The sequence below is a fragment of the Poecilia latipinna genome, unplaced genomic scaffold (assembly GCF_001443285.1).
Source record: "Poecilia latipinna isolate Pla-1442-1.1 unplaced genomic scaffold, P_latipinna-1.0 Scaffold252, whole genome shotgun sequence".
NCBI classification, from domain to species: domain Eukaryota; kingdom Metazoa; phylum Chordata; class Actinopteri; order Cyprinodontiformes; family Poeciliidae; genus Poecilia; species Poecilia latipinna.
Window position 1 is genome coordinate 374,462 of NW_015112868.1, and position 19,840 is coordinate 394,301.

Below are 19,840 nucleotides of genomic sequence, written 5' to 3' on the forward strand. Positions count from 1 at the left end.
GGGGGGGGGGGGAGAGGCTCAGAGGAAAACACCTGCACTGATGTCAGCACACACCCTTCAACTGAGGCCGATTTCATCAGGTGACCGCCTCAGACAGCAGGAGAAAACAACGGATTTGAACTGTTGGAAAAATTTGGCATTTCTGTTTTGTAGTATGCGGCTGCAAATTGTCAGTTTCTAGCTTCATTGCCTACTTATGATTCCATGCGATGAACTTTATCGTACAGACGAGCATTTAACCAAGACTGACATAATCATTCTAACGAGACACTGTGTAGTTATAAGCTTTTGAGTAATGGAAGGAAATCAGCTGGGAAACAGAAATGACTGATTTCACTTTGAAACTAAACGTTATATTTTCTCCGCCCTGTAAACACACCCTACGTTAAAGCTAACAGGTAGCAACAATCTTTTTTTCGGGAAGCTGAAGGCTAAACTAACCTCAGTGCTGGATTAGTGTTTCAAAATAAAGTCAAAGGAAGCACAACAGCAAATCAGAGGCAAAATTTCAAATTGGACAGTAAAAATTGTGACATTCTGACATGTGCAAAAATATACATAAATAAAAGAATAAAATCTAAAGTAATTCAGAAATTTATTATTTTAGAGTAATTAGTCATAGATATGTCTTGTCAAATAATTTGGTGAAAATTGACTGTATTTCCACATATCTTTATTACCATAAACATTTGATTGTTCAAACTGTTAATCTTTAAATTGAGCCAGACAAAATCATTCTTCAGGACAAATTATCGCCGACTAAAATCCGAGTTTGCAGATGAAGATTAGATTATAAATAAGATCATAAAAACAAAATCGGTGAACAGAAGTTGGCCAAAAATCTCTGACTGGTGGATCTGTACTTTTGAATTTTTTCACTGTGCTTCATCATAACACCGTTTGCTCTCAAAGACAAGCTTTTGGTACAGAACAAGGTAGCTCGGTATACATCTGTCTGTTGTTTCAGAGTAACCTTATTACGCCGCTTTAAATCATTGAACAAATGACTCTCATGCGCCGTTTGGGCAGTTTCAGTATAACTGCTCCTCAGATGTAAATATATACTCAGCCAGAAGATCTCAAAACCTGCATTACCAGCATATTAAGACAAACACCATCCAGTTTTATGCACACGATATCAATGCCACGTACGCTACACAAACCAGATGTAGAACATTTGTGAACTGGTGAAGGAAAAATACTGAGCAGGAGAGAAAGAACGACCACTGCACAAATACAGTGACGGCAACACTCAAAAAAAAAAACAAAAAAAAACATCAAAGTACTACAAGGCCAACGCCGCCCATGCTTACATGTGTAGTTCTCAAAGTACAAGTGAAGCAGCACAAGCGATCCTGTCACTGGACTTCACACACATCTAAGTATGGGCCAGAGACCGAGAGAAAGCAGGGTGGGTGGGTGGGTGGGTGGAGGAGGTGGGGGCACTTACATCCTGCATCTGAGCGTTGAAGAGTGCGCATGAGGATAACTGAAAAGACTGTATCATAACCTGGGCCACTGCCTGCGGAGGAGAGCACACAGCGCACTCGCCTTGATCACACGGACAGACGGTACACACAGCGTGCTGAGGAGTTTTCTCTTTCTCTCTCTCACACACACACACACACGCGCACACACACACACACACACACACACACATACACACACACACACACACACACTCGCACCAACCAGTTCTTCCAGAGTTATGTAAGACGTGGGTAAATGTTAGGAGGAAGCCAATTAATTAGTTATTAAAGCACTTCTCATAATGGCATGCTTTAAAGCGGATAATAAATTCAGCATCTTTTGTGAACCCGGCATGCAAAGGAGCAGCTTTTTTTAAACGCCGCCGGCTAATCGAGCGTCATAATCGGAAGTTTGCTTTGGAAGGCGACGTTTGGAAACGGTTTTCAATTCAGATGTTTCCTGCTAGAAACTCTTCAGTTATCTATCAAGTAAGACCTAAATGATCTCCTCTCCTAACTGTAATGTATGAAATGGCAGAAGCAGGACAAACGTCCAACAATACTGCAGGAAGTTCATGTGGTTGCTTCTTGACTATTTTTAATAGAACATTTTGTGGAAAACCACAGCAATACTAAAATGGCAACCAGATATCAAACGCCAAAGCAAGTTGCAGTGACAAAAAATAAAACAAACAAATGCACTTAAAGCTGCAAATGATAAGTTGTCATGTTTTCTACTTTATCGTGCATTTTAATGGACTAAATATAAAGATCAATGATTTTCCTTTTGATTTACGTAGATTAAAGCAGGAAATCAGGATCAACATTACTAAGCAGCCTGTGGAGTCATGGAAACATGTTTCCACGTAAAGCTCAATGAAGGCACCGGCACCGTAATTCAGTAATTTTATAACTATTCAGATATAAAATGACTGCGCAATTTTTTATGTTACAATAACCACTGGAGTCGATAAAAATCTGCTTATTGTTCACCTCCAAATGAGTTACACTAGATAAAGGAAACTTTAATGGCTACAGAGTTAGAACTCTAGAAATGGGGACAGAGTGAGTCACATTTGTTGGCATCCTTGCTAAAGATGTGGAAAAACAACTAAAATGGCTCTTTTTATTTAAGCTGAGAATTTTTATTTAGGAGGCAAAATATTTTTTATATATTCAATCCCACCTGAAAATTATTGGGACTCCTGCAGTCAAACTCTGTAAAACCATTTGCTGCTTACAGGTCAGCCCTTAACGTTCGCTGTTTATTTGTCTATATGTCATGGATCATTAATCGCTGTGTGTGGTGGAGAAATAAATGCCATGTCAAAATTTACATACCCAATAAACAATGAACTCGGAAAGTTTTACTTAACTTAAAATGAAAAAAAAAAATGCTTCAGTTACATTTAAATGTTTCAGAGTGAGATTATACCACTTTGTTGTTTTCTTTAAGGCTTTTCACACAGCTTCACCAGGTGGTGCCAATAAATGTGGCCAGAATCCAATTAAAACCTAAAAAGCTAGACAAACAGGAAATACAGATATATTGCTTGTGCAAATTAAGTCAGAAGAATGAAAAACAGAGAAGGCAATGCTTTACCTCTGCAGTCTGGAGGAGCGCCAGGTCCTCTTTTATGCGTTTCATGAGCTCTTTTCTCATGTGTTTGGGTGACTGTCCGACCTCCTGAACGGCCTACAGCAGAAACTAGTTGATGCCGCATTGTTCTTAAAATCTGACAAAGCTGCCCAACAACCAGGGGAAGACATGCACGGCTCCCTCTTTGACAGAAGAGTTGCAGCATCCAGCCACCGACAGATTTACCGCCATCATGCCAATTTCTCCCCTCCGCCTCATCTTTTTGGACATTTATTAAATCATTTCTGTAAAATTTAAGACTGAACTGCAATATGTACACGTCAGGAGTTTAACTGATGCATGCCAGAAGGTGTTAGTCCCAGAAAAGCTTCATTATGTTTGCGTTTGATTAACTCCACCACAGCCACAGGTTTGAACGTCCTGACCGACGAGATTAAAGGAAAAGAGTAACTGACATGGAGTAGAGATTATTTAGCTTCAAAACAAGTTTTTTTTTTTTTTTTTAACTAAATACAAGCTGTTCTAACTTCATGCGAAAATGCATGAACAGTGCATCTTTAAAGTGCACACTCACCTTTTAAAATGCTGCAACATAAATCTTTATATAGTATAAATCTTGTTAATTTCAACTAGAAAAACTAATTTATTTAAGGGGAAATGGACAAACCCTTAAAATAATACTTTGTTGATGCAATGCTGCAAATTATTACTTGTTTTAGCAGTTTGAATACTTGACAAATATTCTGCTCATTTAAATCTGTCCAACTCTAGTGGTTAAATGTCTGTCTTTTTGTTTAAGAGTTTGTGTTGCATACGACTATATATAAAGGGCTCTTTAAATAAAGTTTGACTGATTGAATCCAAACAAAAAAGTATGACTTTTCCCAATTGAGCAGTTTAAAATACAAAAAAAAAAAAAAAAAATCATGAATTATTGTCACAATGTCATTTTAACAGGAGTGTGTGCACATTTTATATCAACTGTATCAACTCATTTCTATCACCAAAACGTGTAAATACAATTTCTGTTGAAATATGACCAAGAATGTGTTGGAACAAGTTAACAGGCTATCATAGATTTTATTGGATTCCATATCAGTTACTCTGATGCAAGGCAAGGATTACTTAACCCAAAGACACCCAGCACCTTTATAGATATAACACTGATCATCCCATAACCAGTACAAACTCACACATTCATAGAACAAACATGGTTAGTTCAATATACAGTTAGATTACATGTCTAAACACCAAAAACATTTTAAAAACAAAACTACAAACATATTAAGGATGCAGCTGAGATATTTTACGTTAAAATTAAAAGAAAAGAAAAAAAGGGGGAAGCAGCAGAACAGAAGCCAAACAACTTAACTGCACTAAGACAAAGAAAAAGCAGCAAATGTTCAGAACATCTAAAAGCACTCTGCAAAGCAAGCAGATCCCGCTGAAGAGGCAAGGACAGGAAATATGGCACACGACAGCAAGACTGAACTCCATTAAAAGGTTTTTAAAAGACAAGCACTCCGGAGGATTCAGCTCTCAGGAGGAAGCCGGAGAGCAGAGAAGCAGCAGAAACCTTAACACAGATTAAGACCGATATGGAAAAAAATGGATTAAGGAGCATTTAGGGGAGAAGCTAGAGCTGGTCTGCAGCGATCGTCTGCACACCACACCAACAGAGCAGCTGGCCACAGCACTCCCACAGGATCGGCGCAACGAAACAAACCAAGCCGCAGTTAAGTTGTTCGACAAGAAACATTAAAAAGCTCCGCGTGACATGCAGACGCCAGAAATGAGCAGAGCCCCGGCGCAAACCGCCGTACAGGTATGTACCTCCTTCTTCCTGTTCTTCAGCATGTTCTGGAACTTGGACAGCTCTTTGTCCTGGTCCGCTTTGATGCGCTTGGCTTCGTCTCGGAGCCGGCTGGTGTGATCCTGTTCCAGCCGCTCGATCGTCTGCTTCTGCTTCTTCTCAAGGTTCTCCACCTCTTGGTCATACTGACGTTTCTTTGCCTGTCAAACGAAACAGGACGAGGTGACCGTAGACATTTCTATAAAGGCGTTTTTAACAATCCAGTATGAAAGCCTTTGACAGTTTGCTGACTAATGAACAGACACCAACATCTTCAGAGTTTCATTCTAGATGCCACAGATTTCTACTCATGTCAGCGCTCATTTCTGAGGAGTTTGCCAAAAAGAGAAGGAAAAAAAAAAACGAAGGAAAAAGAAACATTACACCACTTGCGGTAGAAACAAAGTGACTCACAGTAGTTTCCTGTTCAAAGCGCCGGTAGATTTGTTCTCTCTGCTGCTGCAGCTTGTTGCTCAGCTCCTGCTGGGCCCTTTGCTCCTCTTTCTGAAGGAGGCGAAGCTCTCTCAGCTCTTGCCGCCTGAAGAAGCCGCACAAAATGACTTATCAGATCAACACAACAGCGAACACGAAACAAACTGATTCATTTGCAAATTGTATATTTATACATTAAAAGATTTTTTTTTCCCCCCCTTCTTTTATTTTTTGGGTAGTTTTCAGTTCATGATCTGATCATAGGAGTGGGCGATAAATCAATTTCATAAAATGTTCTGTTTTTGTAAATTATTTTTTGGAAAATTTTGATTTGGCTAAATTATTAAAAATTAAATGTTTTAAAATGCTGAGACTTGTTTTGCATGTTTTTTCTAGTACTTTGTTTTGCTTTATCTTATAAAACCAGACTGAAATAATACTTTCTATTTTGTATTATTTGTGACAAAATGTAAAACTTTTACAGGAAAAGATACTAAACAGTCAGACCTTGTACAGTGAAGGTGTTTTATCTTTAAAATGCAAAATTAGAGATGAATGTGCCATAACACAGCATGAATCATGGCAGATAACCCATCTGGCATTTGTAAAACGTTGTGGGAGTTGCAAAATGAATGAGAGCTATTTAAGGCAGGCGGGTACGGTAAACGGGTCACGTCCTAATTTTAGACTGAACAGTGCATCGGGCCGTACCTCAGGAACCTCATCTCCTCACTTTTGGCGTCGTTATCCGTCACTATCTTTGACGTTGTCACGCTGACCTCCACACCATCTACCAAGAACTTCCGGGTCTTCTTCAGAGTCTTCTTCTGACGTTTTGACTCCTACCAAAATAATTCAGGTGGATTTACATCAAGGCAAATAATTACTTGGCAACAGGGGCTGAGGAGCGTTTAGCTTTACCTGCATAGATATAGAGCCTCCTTCTTTGCTCTTGGACAGGAAGCTGGAGATGGACAGATTAAGGTCGAGGCTGTTGCTATCGGCAGCAGAGCTGCTTCCTGAGTCAGAGTCCTTCTCCACGTCTGACTTGGTCACAGCAGGGCTTCCCTGCTCCATCCTGCTTTCTGAGTCGGTTTCACTCTCCTGGACAGAGACGCCGTCTTGTGAGGTGACCTCATCTGCCTGAGTACCCTTTTCTCCATCTTCCTTAACCGAGACATCCTGAGAGATAACTTCAGAAACTTCTGACGTGACTTTGACGTCGTCGCTGACTTGATTAGATTCACTTGGCGCTCGTTCCTCGAGTTCTTCCTCCACTTTGCTCTCATTTTCTTGTTTTGGCGGCTCGGACTCTTCGGGGACTTCGTCTTTTGTCTCCTCTGATTGATTTTCTGTGCTTCTGTTTTCTAAAACAGCCTCAGTGGAAGACTCCTCTACACTAGACTTGCTGTCCATGTCTCCATTTATTTTTGTGTCTACTAAAGTTGACTGTGAATTATCAGCATCAACATTTTCAACAGTCTCATCGGTGATGTTTTTGATTCCGTCTTCTGTCACTTTCATGTGTTCGGTGATCTCCTCCTTTAAATCTTTGCTTTCTTCCTCACCCACTGCTACTTCATCTGCTGTTGTACCTTCAGGGATTTCTTGTGATTCAACTGAATCTGCAGCACCGCCTTCACCTGGCTGCTGTTTATCTTCATCTAGCTTCATTTTGTCTTGGATAGTTTCCTCCTCCATGACCATTTTCTCCGATATCTCCTTCAGTTCCTCAGCTTCTTCAACTTCTGAGGGAGGTTTTTGGGAATCGACAACTTCATCTGGCTTTGACACTGCCGCCTCACCAGAGATCTCTTCAGTTTGATCAACAACTAGTTGAACCTTTGCAGAATCCAGGTCTTTGCTCGTCTCCGTTGGTGCAGGGGTCAGGTCCTCGCTGCTGGCAGAAACTTCATTGAGCTTCTCGTCCTCCGTCTTGTCCACTTCGCTTGTTCCGAGTCCTTCGTCCGAGAGTTTATCGCTGCTCCGGTCTTCCACAGGCTCAGCTTCAGTTTTTTCTGTAACAGATTCCAGGTTGGAGGGAGTAGATGGCACTTTGTCTTCCTCTGAACTGGCCATGCTGACATCTGATGGTGCTCTTTTGTGCCCAGGAACTGCCTGATGGGTAGAAAAACAAAAGGCTTTAAAATAGTTGTGATTTCCTTTTAAACTAATAAAATAAATAAATGAGATAATTTTACATTTGCTAGAAAATAATAATTGCTGTTGTTCAGTGAAAAGATCATATTTAAAAAAAAAAGTCAACATAATTCAAAGGGACCAAAGCTTGTGTTGTGATGCAGCAAATTAAAGATAAATGTCAAATTAATATAAAAATGTATTTTTTCCCCAAAAAATTATCTTTAAGCTACAAAATAAAATATTTTTATCAAAATTCAAGATTTTTCTAAACTGAATTTTTGCATTTTCTTAATCAAATTTCCTGCTTTCCAGCCTGTGTAGGTATCATGTTCAACCTCAAACTAAAAGAGATTTTCCCAGGTTTTGCTTAATTTTTATTCTACTGCATCTTATGTTTGCAATTCATGTTCTCTTGCAAATTGTGAACATTCTGGCAACAAACAACATAACCCACCGCAGGAGTATCAGGTTCCTCCTCCTCTTCCTCTTCTTTGCTATCTTCGATCTCTTCTGTGACCTCAGCTTTGGCTTCGGCTATAAGCTCTCTAAGAGGTCTGCTGTCAGTCACGCTGGTCACAAAAGGATGCTAGAGAAAAAAAACAGAAAGTCAACACAAAAAATTAACCCTTCTCTGCGCAATGCCAACTTTACATCATCAACTTTACATCAGAGGTGTGAAAGTAACGCTGAACAGGAAGCCAACCTGCAGTAGCTGTGTTGAATTCCACCTATTGTCCACATTTTTGTCCAGCGATCTTCGCAGGAAGTCGTTGAATTCTGGCGACCTGTTAAATATGTGAAGCATTAGGTTCCTTGCTATTAAAATACCAAAGTCATATTGCAGATTTTCAGAATGCATTTTGGACATAAAAGGAAATACATAGGATATCCTGTTAACTCCAATCGGTAAGCATCCCAGTGCCACCTCGACTTTTAATCAAGACTAAACAATCTCACCAGCGAGAGGGGTGCATCAGAGTGGGCGGTTCAGACTTGGCTATTTTCAGCAGCACCCTCATGGGATTCATCTCATGGTTGGGCGGCTCGACCTGTGCCAGCTCTATGAGGGTCACCCCCAGGGACCAGATATCGGCCTTGTAGTCATACGGACGATCTTTGGAAGTTTCACACATCACAACCTCTGGAGCCATCCTGAAAAAAATTCAGTCAATCACTAATTTTAGGCTTTATTCAATTAATAAGGGGATAGAAAGTGATTTAAAGGTTGCATGTGTGCATTTAGTAGGGAGGTGGAAAGACAGGAAGGCTAAGTGATACAGTAAAGGATGTCCAACATATAAGTGCTTCTAAACTGATGAAAAAAAGTTTTTTTCTGTAACTTCACATGCAATGACACAGCAGGAAATGAGAGAATAATCAGAAGTAAAGAAAGGAGTGCCTCCCTATATTTAGAAAGGATGACTCACCAATACGGAGTGCCGATGAAAGAATCTCTTCTCTGTAATGTGTTGGTATTTTTAGCCGACACACCGAAATCAGCTGAAAGTAGAAATTAACAAGTGTTTTCGCAATTCAATTCAATTGAAATTTGACTCAATAAACCTAAAGCAAGCAGCCATAAATCTGAACCTCCTTAATGCAAACATGCTTTGCAAAAACCTCCCAATGTCATAAACTATCAGCGAGGCTTTTTCTCACACGTCTTGGAAGAAGAAAGCTGTATCATTAAGTCCTGGTGACCAGCTTGATAATTATTGTTTGCCAGGCTAACACCATGACCCTCTGCCTACAGAACATGAATCATCAGGGAAAGAGCGGCTATGTGCGCTACGGCAGCTACATTAATACTTTACTGGTGGAAAATTATGTAACTGATTTGATGCATCACCGGCTGCAGCAGATCCGTGATTTATAAACAATACATGAGAAGTGCATCGCTTGGTTTTCTTTGTTGCCTATTAAATACACAGGGAATGAATCCAGAGTTTGCTTTCACACCACTTGAACATTTGCACTTTTTTGTCTCCATGTGATGAGCATTTGAACGTCTTTTATTGGGATTTTATGTGATACTGACAAAATAAATAATTTTGAAGCTGAAGGAAAATTATTCATGGTATTCAACAGTTTTAAAAAGATGTCTAAAAAGTAGACCGTGTGTTTGGATTCAACCAGCTTTGCACAGAAACTTAAAATTCTGCTCAATCTTCTTTGGAAATTTTTTTAAGGCTCAGTCTGACTGGATGAAGAGAATCCACAGTAATTTTCAAGCTGTGACAGATTTTCAATTAGATTTAAGTCTGGAGTTGCACTGGGACATTTTGACACATAAACTGATCTAAACTGTTTGTGTGTCAATCAGCATGTAGGCTGAACATCCTTTCATCATAATGCTGCCATCACCATGTTTCACCATGTGGAGGATGTGTTCAGGCTTATTGTGCAGTGCTAGTTTGTACTCATCTCATTCTGCATATAACACAAAAAGTTAAATAAAGATTTCATTTGGGGACATCAGGGGTCTGAATACAGTTTTTCACCAAACTTTTAAAATCTTTATCCGTAAAACTTTTAAGAACAAGAGTTCTCGTCCTTCTACTTTACAACTGCACACTTCCTGCTGTCAGACTATCAGATAAAATCCCCCAAAAAAATGCATTTAAGTTTGCAGCTGCAACATGACAAAATGTAAAAAGGATCAAAGGATGTGAATACTTTCTGCAAGCCTGTGCATTAGTCCAGCATCTGCACATGTCAACTGCATTTACTAAAACAAGCTGCAAAGCTTTTTTACCAAGTTTTACTTCTCCGTCCAGGGAGAGGAGGATGTTTCCAGCTTTCAGGTCTCTGTGGATGACCTTGTTCTCGTGAAGGTACGTCAAGGCCTCCAGCGTCTGCTTACACACCACCCGGATCTGGGGCTCAGTCAGGGGTCTCTCGAGTTCTGATGATCAACAACACGCACACTCAGTAAAACGACACTAGGCCATCTGCACAGATTCACATCAACTGTAATTTCTCGATGGTATCCCATGGCAGACGGGGGACAAAGTCCAACCTTATGTCATCCTGTATGCATGACTGGATGCATCCAAGTTAAACCACAGAGTATAATGGATGTACATCGAACGGTTGAGTAAGTTAAAGTTCAGCTTTGTCATTAAAAACAAAGAAGGCAAACTGTTTCAAAACAAGACAGAATTTAGGAGCCACATAGTTGGAACGGCTATGAAACCTGAGCTACAATAACAACAGTGAAGGGAGAGAGAAAATTCCCCCTGTGCAATAAAGAGTTGGCAGTTCCCACTTCAGAATGGTAAAAAAAAAAATCCCGTTAAACACTTTGTCCTACTTTGTTCAGCATATGAAGGTCTTACCCAGCATGATGGCATCGACCGCACCGCCAGCACAGAACTCAATCAGAATCTGAAAAAAAAAAAAAAAAGAGGAAGACCATCAGAAACAAGGTAATATAATACAAGGAGACATTCAACTCCCAGGGCCTTTATTGATTAGACAGTGATGACATTCCAGGGGCCTAATCAATCAGGTGCTCTCAGATCACCGTGAGCTCCTAATCTAGACATATTTTCTGTTTCTTTTTTTTATTATCTTAGTTAAATGTGCAGCTTCAATTATTGCTTCTTCAACACATTCTGAGATTATTGCAACATCAAACTGTTGCAATAATCTAACACACTGTTTAGAAACTAAAATCTCATGATTGATTGAGGTGCTGGAGTTGTGTATCTTGCATTATTTTAATGCAAAATAGTAATGCATTATATTGCATAAATAATGCATTAGTTTTGCATTATTTTTTACAAAGTAAAAAACACTTTGTATTAAATAAATGACATTATTTAATAGATTTTGGAGCATCGTCAAATTTGTAAATTGTTCAGTTTGCAATAAAATTGTACAAAAACAGTTTAGATAGTTCAGTTAAATCATTACTGCAAGGATTTCATATCGATCTAAATCTAATTAGAAGCAGGTTTTTCATAAGAGGTCACATTTACAAACCACATTTGTTCTCAGACACATATGATGCAACCAATGAAGGTATAACAAGTGTGGCTGAGATAGAACACCTAGAATATCTGACCTGTTGATTGTCATGTTTCACTTCATGCTGGGGATATGGCCAAGTCAAGAGAACTGTCCTAAAAGTTTAGAGGAGATTGTTGTTTTGCTCAAATAAGGAAAATGATACAAAAAAAAAAGGCCCTGAAGGTTGTTTGAGATGCAGCTGAAAGCAGAGAGCTCAGTTTATTGCTAAAGTAACATCGGCAACAGAGCTGTCAACAACGGTCACCAGATTCCTGAGAAGGCTGGTGGTCAAAAATCCCTCACTGGCCTTTAAAAGACCTGCAGTACGACTTGGTGCCAGCAGCCACTGACGTGTCAGTTTCCACCGCGAGGCCCATGCAAATCTCTCAGTCGCTCCTGGACTGAAACTCTAAGACATGCACCAACACTGAGCCGGAAGCACAAGAAAAGTCAACTCCAGTTTGTTCAGTTACATAAATAAACCAAAGAGGCTTCAGGATTTTGTTCTGTAGATTTGAAGTCGGAACTTTTCAGCCTCGTGGATCAATAGACCACCAAGGAAAAGACACCAGGGTGGCCATCATAGATGCTTGACTAGAAGTCTCAAATTGAAAAGACAGCTGTAGCATAGAAACATGAATTATATTTGCAGCTTGTTGTCATGGCAAAGGGTGCAATAGTCGGTAAAATTTGTATTTCTGGACAATCAGCTTATTAGATGTGCTGAGTTATTTGAATTATTCTTGTTTGATCCGTTGAATAACAATAAAACTGCAGGGTTTCATTTTCCTCTTTGAGCGTACAAAAAGAAGAGACAGCTTTACACCTCCAGTCAGGGCTAATTCAATGAACTTGGCTCCCACTTCAACTCCATTAAGCTTTGCTTCAGTACTTGGCAGCTTTTTGCACCAGATGGTTAATATAAAAAAATAAATAAAAACTGAACTTGAACTTTGCTCTCCATTTGTGAATTCAAACAATGAGAAGAACGTGGTTAGACCAGTTTTGCAATAGTGCTAGTAACACCTATCATGCCATGGAGATTTCACTTTCACTAAGCATTCACTTTGTTACTATAAGTACAACTTAAAATCTGCCAACTTAAATCCCACAGCCGAATAGGGGAATAAATCATACATTAACTGATCGACCCAGACAAAGCAGAGGCAGTTAGGAATTAATCATGCTGCTTAAGAGACAGGCTCCAGAGACATGACCTGCATGCATCTCTGAATTATTCACAGGCACTTTCTCCAGCCACCAAAACCATTCCATTATTTTCCTATAGCCGTTGCTGGTCCACAAGGGGCAGTCACATGACACCGCCTGACAGGACGTAATTGCTCTGGGACCTCTTAGTGCTCACAGAATGAGATGTACAGCACACATATTCAAACGGCACAGCTCAAAAAGAAATAGCTGGATGATAATGTTGATCTTAAAGGAATGTCAGAAACTGCCGGCGTTCCATAAATGTAAATACATTTGCATTTTCCAGTTGAGGAAGCATAAAAATCTATCTTAGCTAACGAGGATTAAAGCTCTTTACATTGCATTTAAAGAAAAAAAAAAAGCTCCATTTTGGAGTTTCACCAAAAGGAAAAGAGCGTCACCATTCAGGGAACTATGAAACTTACCCAAAGTTTGCCTTCAAAGTAGAAAGCGTCTAGCAGTTTGACAATGTGGTGGTGGTTGCAGGAGGCCAGAATGTCGATCTCCACCATGTAATCCTCCAATTCATCTTCCGTCTTTGTGTCAATCACCTTAGCAGCGGCAAGGGTCCCGTTCTGCTTGTTTTGAGCCTGGAAGCAAAATGAACAAAACAGTTAAAACCTGAACAATACAAAAGGATTAAACGGGAAGCGGGTTGCATTAAAATGTTATAGAAAAGCTTCATTATTTTAGTAATTCAATCCAAAAAGATAAACCCATTTTATATGGATTCATTACACAGAGAGTGATATATTCTAACTAGTTAATGTTTATGATTATGTGTTAGCTAAACGGACTTCTGGCTTCTCTTCCATTAATTTGTGCTTTACGATGTTGCTCGGAGGAAATTAGTCTGTAGCATTACAGAAGCCAAGGTAAAAAAGCCCATTTTACATAATCCTCTCAAGGAGGCAATTATCTCTGTTAATGTGCATTTTGTTCTGTCACACTTTTTCCTTCCACTTAGTTTTCCGTTAATAATTTTGGATAAAATGAAGAGTAACATAAAATCTACCTTAGGAACAGTCTATCTTTTACTGTGCAAGATCTTTAATCTACATTAGGAATTATACAAAATAAAAACAAAAATATATTTTGCTCCAAACACAGACAACTGTGACTTTCTACGGTTTATTTCTTCCACTTCTGTTCTTCATTTCCTACAGTCAGGCCAAATATCAGTCTATCATTGAAGGGCCTAGACCTCCATTTCAAAGTAGAAGATCCTGATAGCAAAAATGACTGGGCACCCATGATCACCTGGAAGCCATTTTAAAAGTTATTTTAAGGCTCGTATTGGATTTAATGTTTATGGATTCAGACACAATGTCAGTGGAAAAAAAACAAAAAAGGGAGTGTGAACATTTACCGCTGTGTCAGGCTCTATATTTACACTTTCTGACATGACATGCTCCCCGGCTCTTTCCTCTCATTCCAGCTGACGCCTGTTTGACAGACCCTTCCTAATACATACGCAGGATGTGAGAAATACAAAGAACTGGGTTGCTTTTGGTCAGTGTGAACGCAGCATTTTAGCCCAACTGTCTTGAGAAAGCTCAGTTAAAGTTTGCCAAATGAAGGCTCGTTTTTCTTAGTTCTGAACATAAAAACTGATTCAAATACGTAAAATGAATCACTGTGTAAGCAAAGTTTTCCAGTGGTAGTTTGTATTGAGCTTTAAAATTGACACACCTCTTCAGTTTGTAACATATACTTCATGCATGCCTGAGTTAGGGACACTTTTGCTTTCCCTTGTGACTCATTTAAACAGCTGATTCACACTTTGCAAGCAGCCAGTCCAGCCACACCTAAAGGAGGCAACCATCAAAGGCCTGTCAAAAAACTCTGATGAGAATAGTAATGGCTCTGGTGAAGGTAGTCCCGTATAGGCAACACCGGGTCAGCTTAAGTTTGGTTTGTTGTGCATTGTGCGGCTTAAGCAGCTAAAAAACGTTGGAGCCCCGAGATTTCCCTTACAGCTAGACCGACCAGCTAACAAGTTTAGGAAACAAATAAAGGCAAATGAAGATTTAAATAGAACATTAACTGGATTATTTGTAGACAACAGTTTCAGGAAGGAAGGAACCACATAGACGGCACACTGAGAAGTTTTTTCAAAAGGCTAAATGATCTCAGAGTTCAAACACAGAACTCCTCCTCAGGGCCCGGCATGGAAGTCATTTCAAAGAGGTTATGTTATCTGCCAAAGATGCAAGACAGAAAATACTCTCAGTCCAAAACAACCTGGTTAAGTATCCTAGTCGAGGAGACATCTGAGGTCCGGCAGAATATGTTAGTACTAAAAGCAGAAAATCAGCCTTCAATTTAAAGTGACAGCTTAGCATTGGCTGGAGTGAGACACTCACGATAGGATGAGTGATAAACTAAAATATACTGCCAACTGTCGCTGCTAGAAAAAAACATAACAGAATGTTTACTACTCAAAATTATCTGACCAAACTTCTTCTGGTCAACAACAATTTCAGATATTTTTTTTTTTTTGAAGAGTGATCTGATTATTCAGATTTGAACCAATTTAGATCATTTCATATATAAAAAAGAAAAAAAAAACAAGCTATAGGCTGTGGTTCTTTAATAAAGTTTTATAGTTACAAGAACATCCCTGTTCATTGCCTCAAAGTTTACGCGTTTAATCTGCTTTAGTCTTTATTAAAAACATTATCAGAATAAAAAGAATCAAGTGCATATTTGACTGATATGTTTATTGTCCAAAAATAGAGTAAGGCTTTATATATATATATATATATATATATATATATATATATATATATATATATATATATATATATATTTCACCCATCAATCACTGATTCATTTATTGAAGGCACATTTTGTTGTGGCAGCAGAATCATATCAAAAATATCCAATGGATGTATTACAGTAGTCAAACAATACATGGACTGCAGCCTGTCTCTTCCGATTATTTGCGTAGGACTTTGAAAAATTATTTATGAAAACAAAAATGAAGGGAGACTGAGAAAAAGGACACAGAGGTAGAAGTGCTAATGCCTGAATAAAAACAAAACAAACAAAAAAAAAAGAGGTGGAAAAGAAGGTCAGCAATGATCAACAATACTTATAAATTGATTAATTAATTGAACAATGTGCACCCTCAGTAGGAATAGTATGAAAACTTCAGTGTTTCTGTCCCTGCCTAGCAACAGTCAATACACAGTTAAAGATCTAATTTTTAGAGATTGTCCATTTGTTTTGGTGAAATAAATACAGGGTGCGTATTACAGAAAGTAATGCTGATTAATATCTGCAACAGAACATGCCACAAACCAAATGCATATAAGAAAAGGTCAATTTAAAAGGGTGTGTCATTACTTTACAAAGCAACTGTTCTGAAAAATGCTTGACATTTCTCAACTGTAACTAGTGGATGTCATGTAAGCATTTAAGGACAGCTTTCGGCAGTGTTTATTCAATGGTTATGAACCACGCCTTCCATAATCTGCACTAAGCACTTGTCAAAGTCATGTTTAAAAATGTAAGAGTGATTTCTGACATTGATTTAGACCAATAAAAAGAGAAACGTTTAACGGTTCTTCACGTTTCTGCAACAGGGAGGCAGGTAACAGTTTAGCTCTGCAGCTAACTTTTGCAGATTTGATTTTGTGTTATTTATTTATTTATTTATTTTTTAGCTACTGGCCCTAGCTAATAATGAAACTATGGCCCGATCAAAAGCTAAGCCAATGTTGCTGCTGTATGACAGATCAACCCACTTGCTTCCATTCAACAACTAGACGCCGCCCGATCTCAGCGAGTCTTTATAAATGGGGCTAAAACTAGAAAGCGGATGTAACGTAACGCCTTAACTTACCTTGTACACTTTCCCAAAAGCGCCATCTCCCAGCTCACCGATTATTTCCCAAATTTCCTCCGGATTTACGTCTCTGTGTACATGTTCGTACTGCTTCTTCTTTTTATCCGGCCCCAGCTTGAATATCTTCCGAAAATTGAAGAAAGACATCTTGTTGTTTTTCAGACGTTGAACTAAAGTGCTGTGGATGCGGTCTCTTCTCTCAATCCGCCAGCAAAACGGTCCCTCCCGTCGCTGAACTCAAACGGCTATCGGAATAAGAGCAAGCGGGCGTGAAACAAACAGTGACAGGCCGGTGCTACAGCCATTCAGCTGTGATAATGTCAATTATAACTTCCCTCGACGATAGTTATTCACAATCACATCATAGATAGAAGCCGACACAGGACGCTAGCGAAGGAGGTGAGGGATACGGACAGAAGACTTCGTCGTTCTCGAACGGAAGCGTTTCCGTTTCATACAGACTGAAATCGAAGAAAAACTCAAAATACCGACCATACCTTCACCCTCGAGACATGTTTACCGTGTAACGCCAACGAGATAAAATGGACACAACACGGACCTCATGCTTCGGTTGGCTGACCACACTGAAGTTAGCGCACTAGCATCAAGCTAACGTACCCACGTTTCAACACTTCCGCTGTAATTTCAAAGTAAAAGCTAAAATAACAAGAACATAGAAAATAACATTTTAGATTTAATGCCGTAAAGAACATTTATGGCACAAGTGTAATATTAAATATTTAATAAACATTTATTTACAAAGTTGTGTTCTTATATTTTGATACAAAGAGATTGCGGGCCTTAAATTTGAAAGATAATTTCCGCCGCAGACTGCCCTGTCACTATTTCACTAAACATATTTGCTTGGCGGCGTCCGTTTCCTGGATCTTCTGTGCAGGAAGGTGCTCTGCCCAACCACGCATGCTAGTTGTGTTAATGTCGTCATGAACAGAGGGAAATGGTGTTTTTCGCCTGACCCCGCGCCTCCCCCGCCCCTCTCGTCATCCCCCCCATCACATACTCGTGTCCTTTTTTATTTAATATTGTATCTTATTTAGAGTCATCGGCTCAATTCATTTACAGTTGTTAGCCAATAAAAGCTTGAACTGAGGCAGTCAATTGCTTAATTTACACTTTATTTAATCTTATGTTTTTGTCATACCATTTTTTGCGTGACCAGTTTCCGTATTTTTGGATGAACAACAATGATAATATTAATGACAACAACAACAACAACAATAATAATAATAGTAAGAGGAAGAAGAAAAAGAAGACACATAAGACAATCGGTGTTCTTTCTAGTTCAAAATGTTTTTCTTTTTTTTCTTCTTTCTTTCTTTTTTTTTGCCTTCACGCCCTGTGCAGTTTGTTGTTCCCTGTGTTGCTCATCTGTTATGTTATAATAAGAGTCAGCAACCTGCAGTCCTTGAACCACAAGTGGCTCTTTGAATCTTTCACAATGGCTTTTAATAACTTTGACTAAAATGACAAGAATCAAACAATGTTTATAAATACAGAAACAATTACAAAAATGCATTTTTAGCAGTTTCTTTTGTGTATTTTTGTGTGTGTGTGTGTGTGCGTGCGTGTGTGTGTGTGTGTGTGTTTTCATGCAAAATTACATTGCATTTCCACAACAAAATGGCATTAAGACTACTAGTAATATTTATTTGGATCTATTTTTATTGACACGTGGTTGGAAACATGGCCTTTTCAACAAATACCAGTTTGTTTGTTGAAAAGGCAAACATTGTTTCCTTTCATCAAACAATGCTTCCTTCCTCTTTTTGCAAAAGTTTTCTATTTTTGTTTTTATTATTATTTTTAAATCAAAAACTAACAAGTTCTGGTTCTTAAAAATGACCAACTTCCTTCAGTAGATATTTGTCAAAAGTTATGGGCTGCTTTTTCCTCACACAGGTTTGTAAGATTTGTAACTCTAAGCAAATTGTATTTAGTTTCTATGTGAAAATAACTGTTTGGCAGTCTATTATTTTACATATTTATGAAGGAAAATCAACTTTTAAATACTACATTAAAGTTTTAGTTAAGAAAGTTGCTTGGAATCATGCGAGTACAGAAAAAGACTTATATTTACATGCAGGTTGATACTTTTTAAACCAAATACTAATTGTAATAAAATAACCTAAGGCAAAATAATTTCAAAAACCTAATGGATATTGTTTTTTATGTTATATTTATTGACAAAAAGCATTGTTACCTATGTAACGTTGATGCTATCGCTTACAGTGTCATTGGTGTTAGGACTTTAATATAAAGACATAGATTGCATAAATTCAGTATATTATTTGGCCATAAACTATAATGGTATTACAGCAAGTAAAGAAAACTACGTTTTCAATACGCTCATACACATTTGTCACGCTCTAAACTTTTATTTGATATGGGTTGTAAAAGAAAAAAAGTATGTAACATATTATTTTCCAACATTGACTAAAAACAATAAGATTCACCTTGTCAAGGGTGTGAAACACAATGAAACACTTTAAAGCAGAGGTATTTCAGAGCTGTAAGGGAAAAAGGTAAATGTAACCATTTTCTCCGCCCTGTGCTCTTGAGCCTGAATGAAGTTTCAACATGAGGTTAAATTATCAGACACTCGTTTAAGCCTCCACTAGAGGGCAGCAAAATCCTTTACCAATAGCAGGTTAGTAATACGTCCCTGAAGAACTTGCTTTTGCTTACAAGAGAAAACCATCTTGCATATCCCACTGGCAACATGGTTTTTATTTCTCACATTGAACAGCCTGTCTTTCCAGTAGACTGACCAATTAAACTGCTGCAACCAAATGAAAGCCTTCCTCTCGCAGTAGTTAGTGAGCTTTTCAGCTGTGCAACACAATTGCAACCAACAGGGTTTTCTAATAATCAATCACCCTTATACAATGAATATTTTGGATTAGCATTTGTAACAGGATATTGGTGCCTTGATGCAAAAATGTTCATTCCTTCAGAGTCATCTAATGAAATGCTATTGTTTATGAAATGGATAAAATTGTAAATTGCACGACAATGTGCTTTTATTTAGAAACAAATCTATTCCCATGTGCTGCACCATTGATGTGGAATACAGATTTTAAGATAATTTAACATTTAGAAAAGAAGAAAAGTTTTCAATATGGTAATTCTTCTGGGTCAGCATAAAGTGAAATGTGCATTTTGAGTTTTAATACCATATGCGTTTATTTGGCTTTTGATGGTTACATTTACAGATTTACAGGAGCTTTTAATTCAGAAATCTTCCC

The 19,840-nt window shown here is 38.5% G+C and overlaps 1 protein-coding gene across 3 annotated transcripts in view; it reads right to left on the minus strand.

The window, feature by feature from the left end:
- Window positions 1–17,190, minus strand: part of slka (STE20-like kinase a) — a 23,345-nt gene extending 6,155 nt beyond the window's left edge. Inside the window, exons 1-13 of one of the 3 annotated variants that reach the window (XM_015032853.1) lie at window positions 16,572–17,190; window positions 13,147–13,311; window positions 10,834–10,882; window positions 10,251–10,400; window positions 8,923–8,995; window positions 8,453–8,647; window positions 8,199–8,280; window positions 7,950–8,081; window positions 6,275–7,471; window positions 6,065–6,195; window positions 5,336–5,459; window positions 4,903–5,082; window positions 1,451–1,522 (exon numbers count right to left, since the gene is read on the minus strand). In XM_015032853.1, the coding sequence (XP_014888339.1) occupies window positions 1,451–1,522; window positions 4,903–5,082; window positions 5,336–5,459; window positions 6,065–6,195; window positions 6,275–7,471; window positions 7,950–8,081; window positions 8,199–8,280; window positions 8,453–8,647; window positions 8,923–8,995; window positions 10,251–10,400; window positions 10,834–10,882; window positions 13,147–13,311; window positions 16,572–16,721 (2,700 nt within the window). In that variant the 5' untranslated portion in view covers window positions 16,722–17,190. Of the gene's footprint in view, window positions 1–1,450; window positions 1,523–3,072; window positions 3,166–4,902; window positions 5,083–5,335; window positions 5,460–6,064; window positions 6,196–6,274; window positions 7,472–7,949; window positions 8,082–8,198; window positions 8,281–8,452; window positions 8,648–8,922; window positions 8,996–10,250; window positions 10,401–10,833; window positions 10,883–13,146; window positions 13,312–16,571 lie in introns of all 3 variants that reach the window. The other 2 variants (XM_015032852.1, XM_015032854.1) reach the window with 2 other exon arrangements.
- Between the last annotated feature and the right edge of the window lie 2,650 nt (window positions 17,191–19,840).